Raw genomic sequence first — 23252 nt, forward strand, 5'->3', positions numbered from 1 at the left:
AATGGAAACATCTCTTACATGTTTAAATAGATCACTCTCGTTTTAGTTCTAAACTCGAAGGAATAAAAACCAAAACATCTGAGACTCCCTTGATGTGACAACAATCTCATTCCTAGAATTAGCCTCATAAATATCCTTTGGATTGCTTCTAGTGCTATTACATCAGCTTTTCAGATGAAGGTCACCAAAACTGTTGACAGTATTTCAGATGCAGTCTCAACAACACTCTTTACAACTGCAACATCACCTCCCTGTTCTTAAATTCCAACCTCTTTGAAATAAAGGCCAACTTGCTGTTTGCCTTCTTAGCTACTTGTTGGGCTTGTTTTCTAAAGAAAAAGAAGCTGAGGGTGGTTGGAATATTCAGAATTCAGGTGGTTGGAATTTCTGCAATGAAATGACTGGGCCTGGCCAATTTACCTCCAATAAGCACAACCACCTTCCTTTATATGAGGCATGGCACTGGATTATTTCCTTTATGATTCTACTTAGTCTAAAGTAGTCACTATCAAGATTAGGCAGTGTTGCCTCACCAGTGGAAATTTAGCTCTTTGTTCCATTTTTAGACAAAGCTCTGATGGTGTCTGTAGCTGAATGGTCTTGGCTAATCCCAAACTGGGAAGCAATGCGTAGTGTGTTGTCTAGTAAATGCTGCACACTGGCATCATCAACAACACAGTTTATCACTTTGTGATGTCTGAGAATTAAGTGATTGGAAGATAATTAATTGGATAGGATTTGTAATGCTTTTTGCGAACAGAATACACCTGGCCAAGTTTTCCATAATGACAGACAGATGCCAGTAATATAATTGCACTGGAAAGCCTGGCTACAGATATGGCTACCTTTGCAAGACATCTTCGGCATCACAGCTGGCATATTGTCTAGTTCGGTCCCCTTTGTTGTAACTGGTGGCCTCAGTTATTTTAGTGCTGCTTGGTCAGACTAATTCATTCACCTATCTTTGCCACTACTTTTTATTCTGAGGGAAGAGCTCAGAAGAACGACCCTTTAGAACAGAGAAGTGGAGGAATTTCTTTGGCCAGAGGGTGGTGAATCTGTGGAATTCATTGCCACTGATGGTAGTAGAGGACAAGTTATTGAGTATATTTAAAGTGGAGGTTGATAGGTTACTGATTAATCGGAGTCAAGGGTTATAGGGAGAAAGTAGAAGAATGGGGTTGAGAGGGGAAGTAGATCAAAGGCAGAGCCAAATTTATGTCTTATGGTCTTGTTTTGCTGTGGAATTTCAGGAAGACCTAACCCGGACTATTTTATATTTCGTACCTTAGTGATTCTTGAAAATTCCATCCCTCTGGTGAAATGGCCATCTGTTGGCTGCTAATGAGCACCTTTGGAAATAGAGATTGCTCCTTGCTTCCTTCTGCTGGGTTATGAGATGACCTCAGCAACTGTTATTTCGGCCATGAAGTGAATATGTGAGCACAGGTGTATATGACAAGGGCAGAATGCATAATATTTTCTGCTGGCAGGCTGAGTTTCCTCAGAGCTTGTGAACACCAGCACTTCCTGATGTCATAAGGTAACACTGAAGATGAAGGTATATTTGTAACAGCATTAGTAACACATTCCTATAAGTGTCCTTGAACTTACTGATGTAAGGGAAGTTATAGAAACATAGAAAATAGGTGCAGGAGTAGGCCATTCGGCCCTTTGAGCCTGCATCGCCATTCAGTATGATCATGGCTGATCATCTAACTCAGAACCCTGTACCTGCTTTCTCTCCATACCCCCTGATCCCTTTAGCCACAAGGGCCATATCTAACTCCCTCTTAAATATAGCCAATGAACTGGCCTCAACTGTTTCCTGTGGCAGAGAATTCCACAGATTCACCACTCTGTGTGAAGAAGTTTTTCCTCATCTCGGTCCTAAAAGGCTTCCCCTTTATCCTTAAACTGTGACCCCTCATTCTGGACTCCCCCAACATCGGAAACAATCTTCCTGCATCTAGCCTGTCCAATCCCTTTAGAACTTTATATGTTTCAATAAGATCCCCCCTCAATCTTCTAAATTCCAGTGAGTATAAGCCTAGTTGATCCAGTCTTTCTTCATATGAAAGTCCTGCCATCCCAGGAATCAATCTGGTGAACCTTCTCTGTACTCCCTCTATGGCAAGAATGTCTTTCCTCAGATTAGGGGACCAAAACTGCACACAATACTCTAGGTGTGGTCTCACCAAGGCCTTGTACAACTGCAGTAGAACCTCCCTGCTCCTGTACTCAAATCCTTTTGCTATGAATGCCAATATACCATTTGCCTTTTTCACCGCCTGCTGTACCTGCATGCTCACTTTCAATGACTGGTGTACAATGACACCCAGGTCTCGTTTCACCTCCCCTTTTCCTAATCGGCCACTGTTCAGATAATAATCCGTTTTCCTGTTCTTGCAACCAAAGTGGATAACCTCACATTTATCCACATTAAATTGTATCTGCCACATATTTGCCCATTCACCTAACCTATCCAAGTCACCCTGCATCCTCTTAGCATCCTCCTCACAGCTAACACCACTGCCTTTGTGGTCCTAATTTTTAGTTTATCTCCTAACTCCCTAAATTCACCTTGTAGGACCTCATCCCATTTTTTACCTATATCGTTGGTATCTATGTGCACCACGACCACTGGCTGTTCACCCTTCCATTCCAGAATGTCCTGCAGCCGCTCAGAGACATCCTTGACCCTTGCACCAGGGAGGCAACATACCATCCTGGAGTCTCGTTTGCGGCCGCAGAAACATCTATCTATTCCCCTTACAATCAAATCCCCTATCACTATAGCTCTCCCACTCCTTTTCCTTCCCTCCTGTGCCGCAGAGCCACCTATGGTGCAATGAACTTGGCTGTTGCTGCCTTCCCCAGATGAGACATCTCCCCCAACAGTATCCAAAACAGTATATCTGTTTAGGAGGGAGATGACCTCAGGGGACTCCTGCACTACCTGCCTACTGCTACGCTGTCTAGTGGCCACCCCTTCCCTTTCTGCCTGTGTAGCCTTTACCTGCGGTGTGGCCATCTCACTGAACGTGCTATTCACGACTTTCTCAGCATCGCGGATGCTCCAGTATGAATCCAATCACAGCTCCAGACGCTCAATGCGGTCTGCCAGAAGCTGCAGCTGGACACACTTCCTGCACACATAGTCGTCAGGGACACTGGAAGTATCCCTGATTTCCCACATGCTGCAGGATGAACAAATCACGGGGCCGATCTCAGCTGCCATGACCTACCCAATACTTGCCTCAGCTTTTGAAACTTTCTCCTTTGAAAGGAACTTACCCGGCCTTACCTCACTCGGAGTGAAGCTCACCCTCAGCCTCTGCTTGCCGAAGCCTCTCGAGACAAAGCCTTCCTACTCTGTCCTTCTCTACTCCATCGCCCGCTCCGACTGCTGTTCTACTTAAATACTCCCGCTGCCTCACACTTACACTTACAAGCGCTTGAGCAGTTGTACCCCCGTTAAACTGCCGAAGAAAATGACCTACTTCCACAAACTGTTCTCTTTAAATACTCCCGCTATATATCACACACTACTTGTGTCAAAATTTGCAGTTGGTTTGGAGCAGGTAATGTCAACAGCAAAGACAGGCTGTAGTCTGCAGCTTGCCGGTATTCTCCACTATGACTTTCTCCAAAGGGCTCTGTCATCTCCCTCAATGGTTTGGACACTTTGACATCAATTCTCCACATTTGCTGCCTGACCTGCAGAGTATTTCAATATTGTCTTTTATAATCTCAGATTTCCAGCATCTGTAAGGACTACCTACATTTTTAGTGAGGATCCCAACCCCTCTCCCATGTACTAGGAAAGCACAGGAAATGAATGTGATGAGACCACACAATTAAATGTCATTGAATAATACAGCATGGAAGCGGGGCCTTCAGCTCACCTTGTCCATGTCGACAAAAGGCCCATCTATGCGAGTCTCACTTGTCCGTGTTTGGCCCATATCCCTTTAAGTCTTTACTATTTGTTTGCTTGTCCAAGTGTCTTCTAATTATTACTATTGTACCTGCTTTAACCACTCCCTCTAGTAGTTTGCTCTATATATGTATATATACCACCTTCTGCAAGAAGAAGTTTCCCCCTCAGGTGTCTAAAATTTTCCTCTTTCCCCTTACACTTGTGCCCTTTAGTTTTGATTCCCTTTCCCGGGGAAAATTCAGTGCATTCTCCGCATGGCTGAGGTCCACCTGCTTTTCCTTTGCACAACTAATGAATAACAAGAATAACAAATGCCACTAGTGCAAGTGATAGGATTTAAATTATGGAATAAATACATAATAGTGCAATACTATTAAGAGTGTGCATCGTAGATAATGCATTTCATTCAAATCAACAATGCTATTTAAAAGCACAAAAGCTGTAATTAAATCTGTCATTAAAAATCAAAGCGTGTCTATTTACTGTATCTCAGCTTTGCTTATAACCTGATTTGAATGTATTTAAAAATACTTCCAAGATTATCATATAATTGGTATTCATGTAAAATTGATTTCCACCATTAATTAACTATTTAAATCCTGCTCTGTGAAAACTACTAAGGTAACACCAACTTTAAATGTCTCCAATTTACGGACTGCCTTTGATCATGTAGAGGATCGACTATTTTCCAAACCAATGATAATGAAACTTATAGGGGTTTGAACCACTGATCGATGAATCAGAATCAGATTTAATATCCCTAACATATGTCATCAAGCTGCACTTCATTAAAGCAACTCTTTATTGCTTCATTTCCAAACATGTTGCAAATAAACAACATGGTAATGACAATTCATTAATTAATGAATTGTCTAAATGTTCACTATTCATTCTAACAATGCAAGTTATGTTGCTTCTTCTCAATGGATGCAAAAACAAATGGAGTGAAAGGAAATTACAGACGGTATAAATCTGAGACACAGAGAAAATGCTGAGAACACTCATCGTCATCAGAGGGGAAAGAAACAGGTGACATTTACAGAACATTGTAACAGTACAGCGCAGAAATAGGCCCTTCAGCCCACAATAACTGTGCTGAACATGATACCAAATTAAATAAATTACTGGGTATACTTAAAGTGGTGGTTGAATGGTTCATAATTAGTATGCACATCTGATGTTACAGGGAGAAGGCAGCAGACTGGGGTTGAGAGGGATAATAAATCAGCAATGACGGAATGGTGAGGCAGGCTTGATGGGCTGAATGGCCTAATTCTGCTTCAACGTCTTATGGTCTAAATGACTAACATATTCCCCGCCCTGCTGAACTGGGAATAAAAAAAATTTGTTACGTATGAGTATACCATACAATATCTGAGATTGTCTGATTGGACATCTGTTCTGAACTTCCTGAAAGAATTGTAGCCACAATAAGTGTTGCTCATTGTTCACAGTGAACTTGCCTGCCTCTTGACTGATTTCAGTGGATCAAGCCAACAGCACACTCCATTCCTTTACTTTTCCTTCTCCTCTTCCTTTCCTGACGAAGGGTCTTGGCCCAAGCCATTGACTATTTATTCTTTTTCATCAACATTGCCTGGCATAGAACTGAGAGTTCTAGATATAAACGGCATATATGCTGATGCCATCACTTGCTTGACTGACATGAAAACCCTTAGCGATACTTCTCACTGTGTCAAACTTTGCAGTCACTTTGCAACCCCAAAGAAAAGACAAAATCGAGTTACTGTAAGTCACGGATTTCCAAGGAGACAGCTGGATTTCATAGCATGAGAGAGAAAAAAAGTGAGCAGAGGAAGTCGGGACATTCTGTGCACCGCACTTCCCAAGGAGTTGTTGGATTGTGCATAATGTGGCACTTGGAAAGGGAGAATAAAAAGTTAGGTTTAACGGACAGACCGTTGTGGGAGTGGGCCAGTTTTAGAGTGTGGAGTTCAAGTATTGTTTAATAAAGGCTTCAGCAAGGATAGGCAAAGGCTGTAGGTAGATTTTTTTTTTCTTTCTTATTGCACAGTTAGAGAAATGGGTTGCCAGGCAGGATAGAAAGGGGAATGCTCCTCTCGCCAGATGTGGGAAGGCAGGAAGACCCCCAGTGTCCCTGATGACTACACCAACAAGAAGAGCATGCAGCCACAGCTTCTTTCAGACTGTGTTAAGGAATTCGAGCTGGAAATGGATGATCTCTGGATCATTCAGGAGGTTGGGGGACGGGCATGTGGTTGATTGACAGGACATACAGGGAGGTAGCTACATCCAAGGGCAGGACACAGGTAATTAGGTACCCGTCAGGAGGGGGAAAGGAGATAGGCAGCCAGTGCAGAGTAACCCTGTGGCCATTCCCCTCAATAAAATGTACACCAGTTTGGATACTTTTGACCAAGCAGAGGAAAGCCAACACAATCAGGTCATATGTGCTGAGTCTGACTCTGTGACTCAGCGGGGAAGGGGGAGAGTTGTAGTGATAGGGAATTCCTTGGTTAGGGAAACAGACAGGAAATTTTGTGGACAAGAATGAAAAGTCCTACAAAAAAGTAGTGGATATGGCCCAGTCCATCACGAATAAAGTCCTCCCCACCACTGAGCACATCTACATGGAATGTTGTCGCGGGAAAGCAGAGATGCCCACCACCCAGGACACGCTCTCTTCTCACTGCTGCCACCAGGAAGAGGGTACAGGAGCCTCAGGACTCACCCATCAGGTTCAGGAACTGTTATTACCCCTCAACCATCAGGCTCTTCAACCAAAGGGGATAACTTCATTCCACTTCACTTGCCCCATTTCTGAAATGCTTCCACAACCTATGGAATCAGTTTTGAGGATTCAGGTTCTCGATATTTATTGCTTATTATTTATTATTTCCTTCTTTTTGTATTTGCAGGCTTTGTTCTCTTTTGCACACTGGTTCAACACCCAAGCTGGAGCAGTCTTTCAATGACACTATTATGGTTTTTATTCCATTATGGATTTACTGAGTATGCCCATAAGAAAATTAATATCAGGGGGACATATATGTACTCTGATGTAAGTTTATTTTGAACTTTGAGAATGATATTCCTGGATGATAATCAAGAGGATTAGAATATAAATGCAAGGATGTAATGCTGAGGCTTTACAAGGCATTGGTCAGATCACTCTTGGAGTATTTTGGGCCCCTTATCTATGAAAAGATGTGCAATCATTGGAGAGACTCCAGAAGAAGTTCATGAGAATAGTTCCACATATGAAAGGATCAACAGATGAAGACCTTTTGATGGCTCTGGGCCTGTACTCAATAGAGTTTTGAAAAATGGGGGGGGGGGAGGGAATTTCATTAAAACTTATTGAATATTGAAAGGCCTAGATAGAGTGGATGTAGAGAGAATGTTTCCTATAGTGGTGGAGTCTAGGACCAGAGGACGCAGCCTCTGAATACAAGGACAGAGATGAGGGTGAATATCTTTAGCTAGAGGTGATGAATCTGTGGAATTCATTGCCATAGATGTCTGTGGTGGCCAAGTCATTGGGTAAATTTAAAGCAAATGTTGATAGGTTTCTTATGAGTCAGGGCATTAAACAGCCCTGGGAAAAGCAGGAGAATGGGGTTGAGAGGGATAATAAATCAAACATGATGAAATGGCAGAGTTGACTCCATGGACCAAATGGCTTAATTCTGCTCCTATGTCTTCTGGTCATATGGTCTTATCATATATTGTCTCCCAGGTAGCAGGGCCAGGGATATCTTGGATCACAACCACAGCATTCCTAAATGGGAGGATGAAAATTCATGATCGTAGTCCATGTCTGGAGCAATGACATGCGTAGGAAGAATGATGAGGTCCTACTAAGTGGGTTCAGGGAGTTACGAACTAAGTTAAAGTACAGGACTTCCAGGGTTGTGATCTCAGGATCGCTACCTGTGCCATGTGCTAGTGGAGCCAGAAATAGGAAGCTCATACAGTTTAACATTTGACTAAGGAGATAGTACAGGATGGAGGGCTTCAGATTTTTGGATCACTGGGTTCTTTTCCAGGGAAAGTGCGACCTGTACAGAAGGGATGTTTTGAACATAACTGGAGGGGGGGGGGGGGAACTAATAATCTTGTGGGTAAGTTTGCTAGAGCTGCATGGTGGGGCTTTTATTAGAGTTGCAGCAGGATGGGAACCAAAGTGTCAGAGCAGATAGTGGAGTGGTTGTGGGGGAAGATGTTGTTAAACACACATACAGAGATAGGAATCGAGCATGGTGGGACTAATGTTCTGAGTTGTGTGTACTTCACTGTAAGTTCACTGTAAGGAGAGTTGTAGGAAACGCAGATGAGTTTAGTGGATCAGCACATGGATTTATGACATTGTAGCCATTAATGAAACTTGATTGCAGGAGGGGCAGGCCTGGCAGCTCAATGTTCCAGTGTTTTAGTCATGATTGGGTGGTGTGGATTAAAGGGGAAGGTGGAAGGGGCATTACTACTCTGGGAAAATTTCACAGCAATGCTCAGACAGGACAGACTGCTGAGCTTGTCTAGTGAGGTTTTATGGGTGGAATTGAGGAATAAAAAAAGGGATGACCATATTAATGAGATTATATTATGGACCACACAACACTCTGTGGGATTTAAAGGAGCAAATTTGTTCAACCTTCCGTTTCCTTTAATGTGACAGATATGGGAATCTGGCATCTTTTAGATAGATAGAATTACGGAGCACTACAATACAGAGACAAGTCCTGTGGCCCACCTAGTTCATGCTGGACTATTAATCTGCCTAGTCCCATTTACCTGCAACAGACCATAGCCCTATATACCCCACCACCCATTTACATATCCAGATTTCCTTTATATGTTGACATTGAACCTACATCCACCCACCTCTACTGGCAGCTCATTCCACACTCTCACTGCCCTCTGAGTGAAGAAGTTCCCCTTCAAATGCTCCCCTTAAACATTTCACCTTTCACCTATGACCTCTAGTTGTAGTCTTGCACACCTCGAACTGGGACCATGGATAACAGACAGACAGGCAGACAGACAGACATACTTTATTGATCCTGAGGGAAATTGGGTTTTGTTACAGCCGCACCAACCAAGAATAGTGTAGAAATATAGCAATATAAAACCATAAATAATTAAATAATAATAAGTCAATCAAGCTAAGTGGAAATAAGTCCAGGACCAACCTATTTGGCTCAGGGTGTCTGACACTCCGAGGGAGGAGTTGTAAAGTTTGATGGCCAAAGGCAGGAATGACTTCCTATGACATTCAGTGTTACATCTCGGTGGAATGAGTCTCTGGCTGAATGTACTCCTGTGCCTAACCAGTACATTATGGAGTGGATGGGAGTCATTGTCCAAGATGGCATGCAACTTGGACAGCATCCTCTTTTCAGACACCACCGTCGGAGAGTCCATTTCTACCCTCACAACACCACTGGCCTTACGAATGAGTTTGTTGATTCTGTTGGTGTCTGCTACCCTCAGCCTGCTGCCCCAGCACACAACAGCAAACATGATAGCACTGGCCACCACAGCCTCGTAGAACATCGTCAGCACCATCTGGCAGATGTTAAAGGACCTCAGTCTGCTCAGGAAATAGAGACGGCTCTGACCCTTCTTGTAGACAGCCTCAGTGTTCTTTGACCAGTCCAGTTTATTGTCAATTCGTATCCCCAGGTATTTGTAATCCTCCATCATGCCCACACTGACCCCTTGGATGGAAACAGGGGTCACTGGTGCCCTAGACCTCCTCAGGTCCACCACCAGCTCCTTAGTCTTTTTCACATTAAGCTGCAGATGATTCTGCTCGCACCATGTGACAAAGTTTCCCAAACTTCTTCAAAATTTCCAAAACAAAGTACCAGCAACTTCAGGGGGCACTATCAGTCTGTGGGTTAAACAATCTAGTACATTGTGCATGTTACTGGTAATTCTTTCATAAAGACTCCAAACTTCAAGAAAAATATTTTTATTGTACTTAAATGTGTTTATTTTTTATCCCTGACCTTGTATTGGAGCTGATGGTATTTTGCTTTCAAATGATTCAATAGAATCCTGAGATTGTTCATCAAAAGGAGATCAGCCATCTTTGGCTACAGTTTGAAACTTTTAGCACCGATTATTATCCCTTCTTCCAAGTCTAAATTATTCATTCCTCCTATGGGTAGATAAATTGCTCACAGGGACATTGTAATCAAGGCCTTTCTTACTGCTTTGAGACTAAACATTTCCACTGAATATATGTATATATGCTTCTCAGAATCAGGCAATACTGCTCCAAAAAAGGAACAAAGTTACTGGTTATAGGTCAGGACCCAGCTTGAGTGAAGTGACAAGTAAGGCAGAGGAGGTGTAAGAATTATTTTATGCTCAGTAAAAGGAATTTTTATTCATAAGAGAACATGCACTATTAAGTTATGTTTTGACAAGTTTGTGTAAGTGTTGAAAAAGATCAACAAGATCAGTTATTTATCGCTAGCTTTTATTTTTAGATTGCTGGAACAACAAAATAATGATTCCTGTCTCTGCAGTCAGTTTCTGTGGTTCTAGTTATTAATAGTTTAATCTGTTTATAAGGTACCCTGGATGCTATTAAGCTATCTTTTTAAATAAAAATAAATTGAACATGTAATTAAAGTAATGTTAATTATCATCACAAACTAGATACTTATCTTTTTTAAAATGGAAATAAAGAGTACAAGTCTTTTCGATAATGACTCAACACATCCTAGCAAACAACAATGATCAAATGGGGAATGTTTGAAAAAACAACATCTGAATTCTCCCAGGACTAATTTTGTAATGTATTCGAGACGGATAAGATTAAAATCTCACTTCCATTCCAGATGAAAGTATTCAAATGGAGATTCAGTATGATCTGCCCGAATCCATGTGAGAAAAGCACATCGAACAAGACTACAGATAATTCTCCATTAACTATTGCTAAGCCAGCAATGTTAACTAGATTGATGCGGTTTATATTTTTCTAGTGAAGTGATTCTCTTTTAAGACTGGGCATGCTTGTTGGCCTTCTAGGTGAAAGTTACAATGCTCCTATCATAACCCAAACGAACTTCATGTTGGGCAATATCACCGTTATATCTCCATTACATTGATGGGGTGGCCACTGTGTGAGTGTTAGAGTTGAGAGGCTTTGGCTCCTCAGGTTTTGTGAGAACAGGTTTGGGTGAGGTACATATCTGGTAAGTTACTTCTTCATCATCTGCTAATACATAGTTAGAGCAGCAAGGGTGGCTCCAAGGGCTGTGTTGTGTTCTTTGTGTGAGATGTAGGAATTCTGCAACACCTCCAGCCTCTTAAATAACCATATCTACACCTGGTGCACTGAGCTGCAGTTCCTCAGAGAGAGAATGTGTTAAGGAACTGGAGCTGCAGCTCGCTGACCTTTGGCTCATATGGGGAACTCACGAGGTGATAGATAGGGGTTACAAGGGTGTGGTCTCCTCTAAGATGCAGAAGGCATGTATCTGTGTGACTGACATGAGAGGGAAAAGAAATGGTCAGCCAGTGCAGATTACCCCTGTGGCTGTTCCCCTCAATAATAAGTGTTCAGTTTTGGATACTGTTGGGGGAGGGGTTCCACTTACTGGGGGGAAACCACAGTGAGTCAGGTGCTGTGGCTCAGAAGGGATGAAGGAAGGAGAGGACTGCAGTAGTGATAGGGGATTCTATAGTTGTAGGAGTAGACACAGGATTCTGTGGACATGACAAAGATCCCCAATGGCATGTTGTCTCATAGATGTCAGGGTCAGGGACATGTCAGATTTGGTCCACAGCATTCTAAAGGGGGAGAATCAGCAGCCAAAAGTCTTGGTACATATTGGCACCAATGACATAGGTAGGAAAAGGGAAGTTCTGACGAGAGAATTTAGGGAGCTATGTAGAAAACTGAAAAGCAGGACCTCCAGGGTAGTAACCTCTGGATTTCTGCCTGTGTAGATGTAGGGGGCAGGATTTCAGATTTCTGGACCGTTAGAATCTCTTCTGGGGATGGTGTTACCTGTGCAAAAGGATTCCATCTGAACCTGAGGGGGGTGGGGGGTGCCACTGTCTTTGCGGACAAGTTTTCTAGGACTGTTAGGGAGGGTTTAATCTAATTTGGCAGGGGGATGCGAACCAAAGTAATAGGGCTGAGGATGGGGCAGTTGGTATACGAGCAGAGGCAGTGTTTAGCAAGACTGTCAGGAAGGACAGGCAGATGATTGAGCAAAAATACAGACAGTGCGATGAGTTGCAATATAACGGGGACAAAATCGAAAAGGGTGATGAATAAAGGATAAAGTTGTTATATAGTATTTTAATACATGCAATATACGGAATAAGATAGATGATCTTGTCACACAGTTAGATAACAGCACGTATGATATTGTGGGCATCACCGAGTCGTGGCTGAAAGGGGATTATAGTTCAAACACGAGGAAACTGACGAAGGGTCTCGGCCCGAAACGTTGACAACGCTTCTCCTTATAGATGCTGCCTGGCCTGCTGTGTTCCACCAGCATTTTGTGTGTGTTGTTGAGAGGATTATAGTTGGCAGCTTAACAACCAGGGATACACATTGTATAGAAAGGACAGGCAGGTAGCAGAGAGGGTGCCATGGCTCTGTTGGTAAAAAATGAAATCAGATCTTTAGAAAGAGGTGACATAGGACTGGAAGATGTTGGGGGGAAAGTTAAGAAACTGCAAGGGTAAAAAGATTCAGATGGGAGTTATATACAGCCCTCTGAACAATAGCCAGGATATGGGCTACAAATTACAACTAGAGATAGCAAATGCAGGCCAAAGAGCAATGTTTTAAAAACCAACAGAATGCAACTAAATATCAATAAGGAAGAAAAGGATGAAAAATGAAGAGTGGGAATAAAGGGAACCTTTTCTGATTGACTGCCTGTGACTAGTGGTGTTCTGCAGAGGTCAGTGTTGCGACCCACTTCTTTTTATGTTGTATGTCAATGATTCAGATGACAGGATTGATGGCTTTGTGGCTAAGCATGCAGATGATTCAAAGATAGGTGGAGGGTTTGGGTATGTTGAGGAGGTAAGAAGGCTTCAGAAAGACAAGACATATTCGGAGAGAAAGTACAGAAGTGGCATGGAATACAATGGGAAGTGCACGGTTCTGTACTTGGGTAGAAGGATTAAAAGCATAGATTTTCTTCTAAACAAGGAAAAAAAAATTAACAAACCTGAGGTGCAAAGGGACTTGGGAATCCTTGTGCAGGATTCCCGAAGGGAGGAAGGCAAATGCAGTACTAGAATTCATTTCATGAGGACTAGAATGTAAATACAAGGATGTAATGCAGAGGCTTTATAAGGCACTGGTGAGGCCCCACTTGGAGCACTGTGAGCAGTTTTGGGCCCCTTATCTTAGAAAGGATGTGCTGAAACTGGAGAGGATTCAACGGAGGTTCACAATAATACTTCTTGGAATTAAAGGTTTATTGTATGAGGAGCATTTAATGGCTCTGGGCGTGTACTCACTGAAATTTAGAAGAATGAGGGGGATCTCATTGAAACCAGTTGAGTGTTGAAAGGCCTAGATAGAATGGATATGGGGAGAATACTTCCTATGGTGGTGGAGTCCAAGATCAGAAAACATGGCCTCAGAACAGGGGATGTTCCTTTAGAATGGATATGAAGAGGAATTTCTATTGCCAGAAGCTGGTGAATCGGTGCAATTTATTGCCACAGGCGGCTCTGGAGGCCAAGTCATTGGGTGTATTTAAGGTGGAGGTTGATAGATTCTTGATCAGTCAGGGCATGAAAGGTTATGGGGGTGACAGGGAAATGGATTGGCCATGACAGAATGGTAAAGCAGACTCACTGGGCCACACGGCCTAATTCAGCCCCTCTGTCTTAAGCTCTTATATAGAGTTGGTATAGAACTGACCAACATAATAAATTGTTGCACTATAGAAGAGCTCCTTCAGAAGATGGAAATCTTGAGCTATGCACGCAAAATGCTGGAGCAACTCAGTTGCAGGCTGAGGTGAATAAGCAGTCTACAATCTACAATAGTAGATAACAATCTACAGAGGGGAATAAACAGTCAACGCTGGCCGAGACCCTTCATCAGGACTAGTGTTACTCATTGAGTAGTTGTACTAGTGGCTCGACTCCCTTGATTTATTCTCTAAGCTTGAGTTTTTCCAAACCTCTGTGCCAATATCTTTCCACTACGACAAAGCATCTTGAGGTGGTTACATTTCATTTACCATCTAATGGAAAGGCAGAAATATGAAATGGGATTTCCACTTCCAACCTTATAATTGCAGCAACTAAACCCTGAAAGCCAACATTCCTGGTTGGAAAAGATTACTAAATATAAACTCGTAGATAGGCACTTAATAAATAACATTTGTCTCAAAGCTAATTATAAATAACACGTATTTAATTTTCCTGGAACGTAATAGTGTCCATGTTAAATTTTGACTTCTTGCCTCATAGACAGCAAAAACACTGTGTATTCCAAGATAAACTTCCTGCACACTAAAACACATTCCATTACAAAAGAATATTATTAACATGAAAGCTTTGTTTGTTATGGACAAGAACTCTAAGGACCATTTCATGAAATGCTGATTCACATTGGTGCATGGCAGACACAGGCAAAGTGTACCTATCCCCTTTCTTCCTTCTGATCTCTTCTGCTGGAACACACTGGCTAAAGATTTACTCTTGAAGCAAACAACATTTGCTTGATCTGGGACTGATGGGGAATGATACTCACACAGATATGTTTTGTGGAGCTTTTGCGTCAATCTGCACATCATTGCATAGTTTTGGGAGCCATTCATAAAATACACTGTTTCATCATGGTCACAGCTCTCAAAGTTTCACGTCTCAGTTTCAAACACTATTGGAAGTACAGGGGGGATCCTAACCATGCCTGCTATCAACAGATGAGTGGGCTGAGTTGCAGATCATGGCAAAAGAAAGGGGCTTGCAGGGTAAGTATTAATAACCTTGGTAATAATTTGGGAAGTCTTACCAGGAATTATAGGTAGATATCTGGCACATTGTTTGAACTGAGCCAAGGCCATTAACACTATTTCTATAAACACCATCAATGATGGAGTAAAGGTTCTTTAAAGGCAGGGATTTCCAACTTTTTTTATGCCATGGACCAATACCATTAAGTAAAGGGTCTGTGCACCCCAGGTTGGGAACTTTTAGGGCACATTCTGGACTTAGGGTCTGTAGTAAAATCTTAACTTCAGCACCAGATCCTTAGATCTGAATGTAGATAGTAGATCAAATTTAAACTGCAGTTCTGGAAAATAGGTTCCTGGAGCTCAGAACAGCAGTAAATTGAAAAAAATAGACAATACTGATTAAACATTAATTTTGTGTGTTTGTTGTGTGGGTGTGAAGAAAGAGGTGTGAAAGTTATATGTAATGTAAAGGAAGCATTGTAGATACTTTGAAAGTATAGAATTGTCTTTTGATCTTTAGCATATAAAATGTCAAGTAACATTGGATCAAAACAGGCTTCTTCCTTCAGGGACTGTCTCATTCAGTCAAATAAAAGACTTTTATATATATCTACCAGCTTTGGAGACTTTGTTCACTTTACAACAGGAACCCCTGCTGTAAGGACAGCTTGAGACATAATGCCTTGTGCATGCTTTTAATTCCAAACTGGATTCAATATTTGTTCAAGTTTACATGTCAATTCAACTGCGTAGTGCACAAGCTACGTCTTTTAAGTGATTAAATTTCTGGGCCTGTGTGTGTTACTGAGTAGAATAATTGGGCACCTCATACCTCCTTGATGATTTGTGCTATGGATTGTTGTGCTAGATGGGAAGCATGTTATTATAACCCAATCTCTTTGATCACCCTTAATCACAATTGTCTCGTTATACTTTCATGGGATTCGTAGAAGTGGACCGCAAATCTAACGTCAAATAACCAAACTTATTTCACATAATTACACTTAGCAAAGTGACCTTCAAGGCATTTTTGCTTATGAATCATGAATGCATAATGAAGCATTGATATTGTTTAGTCACGATAATCCTCCTCTCCATCGCCAAATGCAGATATTCTTGATTATTTAAGATGGCAAGATAATCAGAGGCAACTGCACACATTACAGCAATACAAATGTTTCATCTGTAAAGCTACATTCTTGGAGACTATTTGTCTCAAGTGAGTCTTCCTGGAGAAATGCATCAAACCACAAACATCATTATATGAATTATCCACGGCTCATTTTTTACATCCGGAAGTTACTTACCACAGGCCTGTGTACATCCCAGAATGCTCGTTCTTGACTATCAAGAATTTTTCTTTCAATTTTATCTCTTTTCTTATCAACTCTGAAAATTAAAGAAACAATACTTTATTTATCGTTGACGTTTGAATGACTTCATATATAGAGAGTAAATGATACATGGAACTTGCTCCCAGAGGAAGTGGTGGAGTCAGATGCAATTACTAATTTAGAGGACATTTTGACAGACTCGTAAATAGGTAAGGCATAGAAGGATATGGAGCTAATACAGCAAATGGGATTAGCGTAAATGGGAAAAACTTTCAGCAGTTGGGATTAGTGTAGATGGGCAAAACTTCGACCAAAGGGCCCATTCAGTGCCATGCATGTATCACTTTGCTTAAAGTAACAGTTTAAAATAGAAAAGTGGATGGTAGGATTGAACTAATGTATTGATTTTTAGCTAAATTTTAAATGTAGAGAATATGCAAAAGTGGTTTAGGAAGAGAATTCCTGAGGGTAGCTCTGTATTAGATCAAAGTTTATTATCTCAAGGTGGGCAGGTAAACATGCATTAATCCAGACTAAGAGGACGAGGATCTATATATGTGGTTGGACTTGAAGGTCTTAGAGTGCCTTGGACTTGAGACTATAAGGGTGATGGTGCAAAGAAATTTGCCTGGTAATATACACATGATGTAAGGATATGAACTAGCTGATGTGTGCATGAAAATTGGAAGTATGGAGCCAACAGGAAAGGGAAATTTACCTTCAGAGTACCAGAAATGCAGATGTGGTTCACAGTAAGGGCAGATTATGTTCTAGATGTGGAAGAAGGGAATTTTAGCTATAGGTCACCTGTGGAGCTGAACTTCCTACCTGGGTTGGAACTCAAAGATTGCAGGACATTGAAGCTGCGTCCAATGAAGTTTATGAATGAGGAGTCAGCAACTGTGGCAGCATAGTGGAGCAGCTAGTAGAGCCACTGCCTCAAAGGGGCAGAGAGCCATGTTCAATCCTGCCCTTGAATACTGTCCGTGTGGAGCTTTTCTGTGACTGTGTGGATTTCCTCTGGGTGTTCCAGTTTCCTCCCACAGTCCAAAGGCAAGTCACTTGGTAGGTAAATTGGCCATTGCAAGTTATCTCTAGAGTGTAGGTGAATGGTAGAATCAGGGGAAAGTTAACAAAAATGTAAAGAGAATAAAAATGGGATTAATGTCATATTAAAGTAAATGTGTGGTTGGTGGTTGGTACAGGCTTGGTGGGTTGAAGACCTCGTTTATATGCCGTATCTCTTTAAGGCACTTTAACTAGTATATCAGTGATAATGATTAATATTTCAGTGCTGGTACCAAATAGATTCAAGCTCATAATATCATGAAAAGAAGCTGCCTCAGACTCACTTTGCTTGGGCTTCTGCTTGCATGAAGATGAATTCCCATTTTCGAGCAAATGCTCTTTGTAGACGAGCCAAACTCTCCTAGAATTTGAACATTCTATATTACATTTGAGGAGCCAACATCCATGACCATTAAAGTAAGCACAGTTGCCTCTGTGTCAGCTCATGAGTTTGAGGAAGGCAAGGTTAATGTCACAACTTGCTGAAAACAGGATTTACTTTACAGCAAACTCTATTTACTTAACAGAATCCATTTCAACCAAATCTCTAGCGGAAAAAAAACTCGTGACAGAAACAATACAGAAAGCTCCTGATAAATGTAGAAATATGGCATCATTAAAACACAAAGAATGGAAAACTATTACGTTATAAAAATAGATTACTCCAGTAAATTCCATTGACAATCTGACTAAAACTTGCTCTTAACCAAAATTTGAAGTTAGTCAGAACTATTGCTTCAGTTCATTAATACAATGATGAAGTTTCAATAAAGCATAAATTGACATGAATACAAATATTTTGCCTGCGCGAAATGATGCCGTATACTTCTGCATAAATTACATACATAATAAAATCCCAGTCTCTTCCTACAGAACAGTGCCTGGACAAGACTGAAAGAAGAATTTACCATTAATTCTATCCAGGTCTAGCAACATCAATCTGTAAGCATATCTCAGCTAAGGGAATGCCCATATCCATTCATACATGTAATGAATGTTTTTTACTGACCTCACACGTTGATAATGAACAAGGCTTGTCATGTCATATGGAGGTTGGAAGATGCTTGCATTGTAACAACTCTTTAACTACAGGTGGACTTTTCTGTTTTTCACCAGAGGTTCTAGAGAGGATTACCAACTAGCTACAGTGTTCCAGACTTCCACGCCTCTGCACAGTACAGTGGAAGTACAGAAACATATCATTTAATTGTTTCACAATACAGTAGAGGTAAAAGTCAGACACACTGTGATCTGGTCTGACCTTTTTCTTTACCTCTGGGCACAGTAGTGATTCCTGGGTGGCTTCTAATGGCAGCAAACTGAGGATCTGGATAAACATTGTATTTCATCCCTCAGCTTCACGCCATCCATTGCTCAAGTATCAAATTTGGCCAGATTAGTTAAACAGTGTCATGAACCTTAATTGAAGAGATAAATGAAGCAATTTGGTTTAGTTTTTCTGTATCTTTTGAATTAAAATTTGTGTCTTTAATGAAATTACATGAGGTATAGAAGTACTTAAATATACTTTTAAATACAGAATTTCAAAATTATTCTTAGATCTTAGATCTTAGAAAATATTTAAATGTATTTCTAATGGTTAGAGGTGTTTAAAAACTATAGGAAAGTGTTTGCCAGAATAAGCTGTCAGAAGACCAGCACATTGGTGCAGGCAGGCAATGCAGGCTCCAGATACACGGGCTGAAGCCCAGAAGCATCATTAGCTGAGGTTCTCCAGCATTTTGGCCAGGACTGGATTTCCAGCATCTTCAGAAACATTTGTGTAAAAAAAAAACTGGAGGCTGAGTTTTGTCTTATTGTAAAGTTATTCATTTTTTCTAGTCTGCTGAGTGCACATGTCTGCATAATCCTTCCAGAGATCAGCCAGAAATCAAAATAACCATGACCTCTGCTGGTTTGACAGAGAAGAACTGTCAACTATATATATTAATTTCTATACAGACAAAACAGCATATCTTGTGTGAACACCTTTTGAAAGTGTTTTTTTTTTAACAGGCTAGTTTTTACAAGGATAAATGTAATGTTTTGTTTAATTACTTCAAGTATTACAAACCTAGTTAAGTTACCACACAGATCAGCAATTTAAATTAGAAATCACTATGTAGATTTAGTATTGTCTCTATCATTCTTGCATTTAAGCTCTTACTGTTTATTCACAAGCATCAAACCCTACTCACAGTCACCAATCAGCCTTGCTTTGGCATGAGGGGTCTATATTTCCACAGTTTTGATCATAAGACTACGTCCAATCCCTTCCATGTGTCTCCAACTTCTCATATCTCCCCACCAACATGAAGCACCCTGGCATCTGCTGCTGCAAGGTAATTACTCAGAATTGTATTTTCAAATATCTGTTTGTTTTGTCTTTGATCTTACCTGTCGTAGACAGGTATATGGAGGAATTTAAGGTGGAGGGTTATATGGGGGGGGCAGGGTTTAAGGGTCGGCACAACATTGTGGGCCGAATGGCCTATACTGTGCGGTATTGCTCTTTGTTCTTTATATTCACCACAAAACTTTCTGATCTGTTTATCTTCTGAAATCATCTCACATCTTCAGATATAGTGCTCAGTAAAAGCTTTTACTTTCTTTTCAGTCTGGATATCTCCCCTGATACAGTGCCCAACTTGTCTTCCCAAAGAATTAGCATTTCCGCCAATGTAACCACTTAAACCACAATTCACCAGCCCTGGCAGGATTTATAAGGTGGTGTTGAGATTCTGTCTCCTCTCCTGAAATCACAAGCTGCTCCACACTCATCCCAGAGAGCCAATTTGGGTCCTTGATTTTCTTCATTACGTCTATTCCTAAACCTTCAACTATCCATGATCTAATGTCACTGGAGAATGGCACAGTGGCATAGCTAGCAAAGCCATTGCTTTACAACCCTAGTGTCTCGAGCTCAATTCTGACCTCAAGTGTCGGCTGTGTGGATTTAGTGCATTTTTGTTGTGACTGTGCGGATTTTCTTTGAATCCTTTTACATTCCAACAACGAGCAGAGTGTCAGGTTAATTGGCCATTGTAAATTCTGCCTAGTGTGTAGGTAGGAGATGGAATCTAGTAGAGTTGATGAGTGACATTTGCAATTTTGCAGCCTTACGGAACCATTCCAGAATCTTGTGATTCTTGAAGGATCGTTACTAATGCCTTCACAGTCTCTTCAGCCACTTATTTCAGAACCCTGGAGTGTACATCATCTGCTCCAGGTGACTTACCTACCTTCAGCCCTTTTAGGTTCCCAAGAACCTTCTCTCCAGTAATAGTAGCTTCACAAACTTCAAGACCCCTGACACCTGGAACTTCTAACTTACTGATAGTGTCTTCCACAGTGTACGTGTTTTATATTTGCATAATTTGTTGTCTTCTGCACTCCGGTTGAATGTCCAATTCAGGTGGTCATTCATCGATTCTGTTATGGTTATTACTCTAAAGTTTTATTGAGTATGTCAACAAGAAAATTAATCTCATGATTCTATATGGTAACATATTTGTATTTTAATAATAAATATCCTTTGAACTTAAATACAGTAGGTGTTTGAATGTTGACATAGACTCTGTGTATACCTCTAGGAGATGAAAATCATACATTCAGCTATTTCTCTTCTTGCCTCCCAGTCCCATTTACATCCATCAGATTCCTTCCTTTTCCTTTATCATGGAATATTATCCTGGGTTTTGTGTAGACCTTCTCTTATGCTGCCTTCAAACTCAACATCTAGAGTGACAGGAATGATTAAGTCCTCTGGCTTAAGTTAAATGAAACACGAGGAAATCTGCAGATGCTGGAAATACTGAGATCTACCATAAGCCTACACACTCTCACAGCTACCTGGACTATTTCTCTTTCCACTCTGTCTCTTCCCAAAATGCTATCCCCTTCTCACAATTCTTCCGCCTCCACCGCATCTGCTCTCAGGATGAGGCTTTTCATTCCAGGACGAAGGAGATGTCTTCCTTTTTTAAACAAAGAGGCTTCCTTTCTTCCACCATCAACTCTGCTCTCAAACACATCTCTCCCATTTCCTGCACATCTGCCCTCACCCCATCCGCCCACCACCCCTCTCGGGATAGGGTTCCCCTTGTCCTCACCTACCACCCCACCAGCCTCCGGATCCAACGTATAATTGGCCATAACTTCCGCCACCTCCAACGGGATCCCACTACCAAGCACATCTTTCCCTCCCCCCCCTTCTGCTTTCCGCAGGGATCGCTTCCTACGCGACTCCCTTGTCCATTCGTCCCCCCCCCATCCCTTCCCACTGATCTCCCTCCTGGCACTTATCCTTGTAAACGGAACAAGTGCTACACCTGCCCTTACACTTCCTCCCTCACCACCATTCACTTCACCTGTGAGTTGGCTGGTGTGGTATACTGCGTCCGGTGCTCCTGGTGCGGCCTTTTATATATTGGTGAGACCCGATGCAGACTGGGAGACCATTTCGCTGAACACCTACACTCGGTCCGCCAGAGAAAGCAGGATCTCCCAGTGGCTACACATTTTAATTCCACATCCCATTCCCATTCTGATATGTCTATCCATGGCCTCCTCTACTGTCAAAATGAATCCAAACTCAGGTTGGAGGAACAACACCTTATATACCGGCTGGGTAGCCTCCAACCTGATGGCATGAACATTGACTTCTCCAACTTCTGTTAATGCCCCTCCTCTGCTTCTTACCCTATCCCTGACATATTTAGTTGTTTGTTTTTTTCTCTCTCTCTCTGCCCATCACTCTGCCTGTTCTCCATCTCCCTCTGGTGCTTCCCCCCTCCCCCTTTCTTTCTCCCAAGGCCTCCCGTCCCATGATCCTTTCCCTTCTCCAGCTCTGTATCACTTTCGCCAATCACCTTTCTAGCTCTTAGCTTCATCCCACCCCCTTCGGTCTTCTCCTATCATTTTGCATTTCTCCCTCCCCCCACAACTTTCAAATCTCTTACTATCTTTCCTTTCAGTTAGTCCTGACGAAGGGTCTCAGCCCGAAACATCGACAGTGCTTCTCCCTATAGATGCTGCCTGGCCTGCAGTGTTCCACTAGCACTTTGTATGCGTTGTTTGAATTTTCAGCATCTGCAGATTTCCTCGTGTTTGCTGTAACAAAAACTGTTTATATTTTGTACTGTTTTATCAACAGTTTCCACCATATGTTTATGTGGAAGAGTGAACAGTAAACTGTTAATCTTACTACGATCGTGCCCTCATTGACTATGGTTTAAACTCGGTGTTTAGTTCAGAGTTCTTACACCTGTACGAGAGCACTACATCCTTTACTGCCCTATAATACTGATACATCTGACATGAGCTTTTCCTTCTCAATTTCAGGATAAATTTGATCATATTATGATCACTTTCCCCTCAGGGTTCTTTTACCTTAAGATCTCTAATCAATTTCAGTTCTTTGCACAATACCCAATCTAGATTAGCTGATCCTCCAGTGGGCTTAACCATGCTCTAAAAAGCCATCTTGTAGACATTCTAAAAATATCCCCTCTTGGAATCCTTCAGCAACTTGATTTTCCCGATTTACGTATTGAAATCCCCCTGACCATTGTAACATTACCCTTTTGGCATGCATTTTCTATCTCCTGTTGTAACTTGTGGACCACATCCTTACTACTGTTTGGGAGACTGTATATAACTCCTATCAGGGTCTTTTTAGCCTTCAGTTCCTTAGCTCGATCCACAATGATTCAACATGTTCTGACCCTAGGTCATCTCTTTCAAATGATTTAATTTCATTTTTTATCAACAGAACCACACCACCCCCTACCCTTTCAATACAATGTGTATTCTTGGGCATTAAGCTCCCAGCTATAATCTTTTTTCAGCCATGATTCAGTGATGCCTATCACTTGCCAATCAGTGACTGTGCTACAAGTTCATTGACCTTATTCCATAGACTGTGAGCATTCAAATATAATTCCTTTAGTCCTGTATTTA

General features: G+C 41.5%; 1 protein-coding gene across 3 annotated transcripts in view; it reads right to left on the reverse strand.

Annotated features, from left to right (window-relative positions):
• LOC140730328 (regulator of G-protein signaling 7) overlaps nucleotides 1-23252 on the reverse strand; it is a 463821-nt gene that overhangs the window by 58427 nt on the left and 382142 nt on the right. For all 3 annotated transcript variants that reach the window (XM_073050595.1, XM_073050593.1, XM_073050594.1), the window contains exons 8-9: nucleotides 17576-17652; nucleotides 16197-16278 (exon numbers count right to left, since the gene is read on the reverse strand). In XM_073050595.1, the coding sequence (XP_072906696.1) occupies nucleotides 16197-16278; nucleotides 17576-17652 (159 nt within the window). The remainder of the gene's footprint in view (nucleotides 1-16196; nucleotides 16279-17575; nucleotides 17653-23252) is intronic.

The sequence above is a fragment of the Hemitrygon akajei genome, chromosome 7 (assembly GCF_048418815.1).
Source record: "Hemitrygon akajei chromosome 7, sHemAka1.3, whole genome shotgun sequence".
NCBI lineage: Eukaryota > Metazoa > Chordata > Chondrichthyes > Myliobatiformes > Dasyatidae > Hemitrygon > Hemitrygon akajei.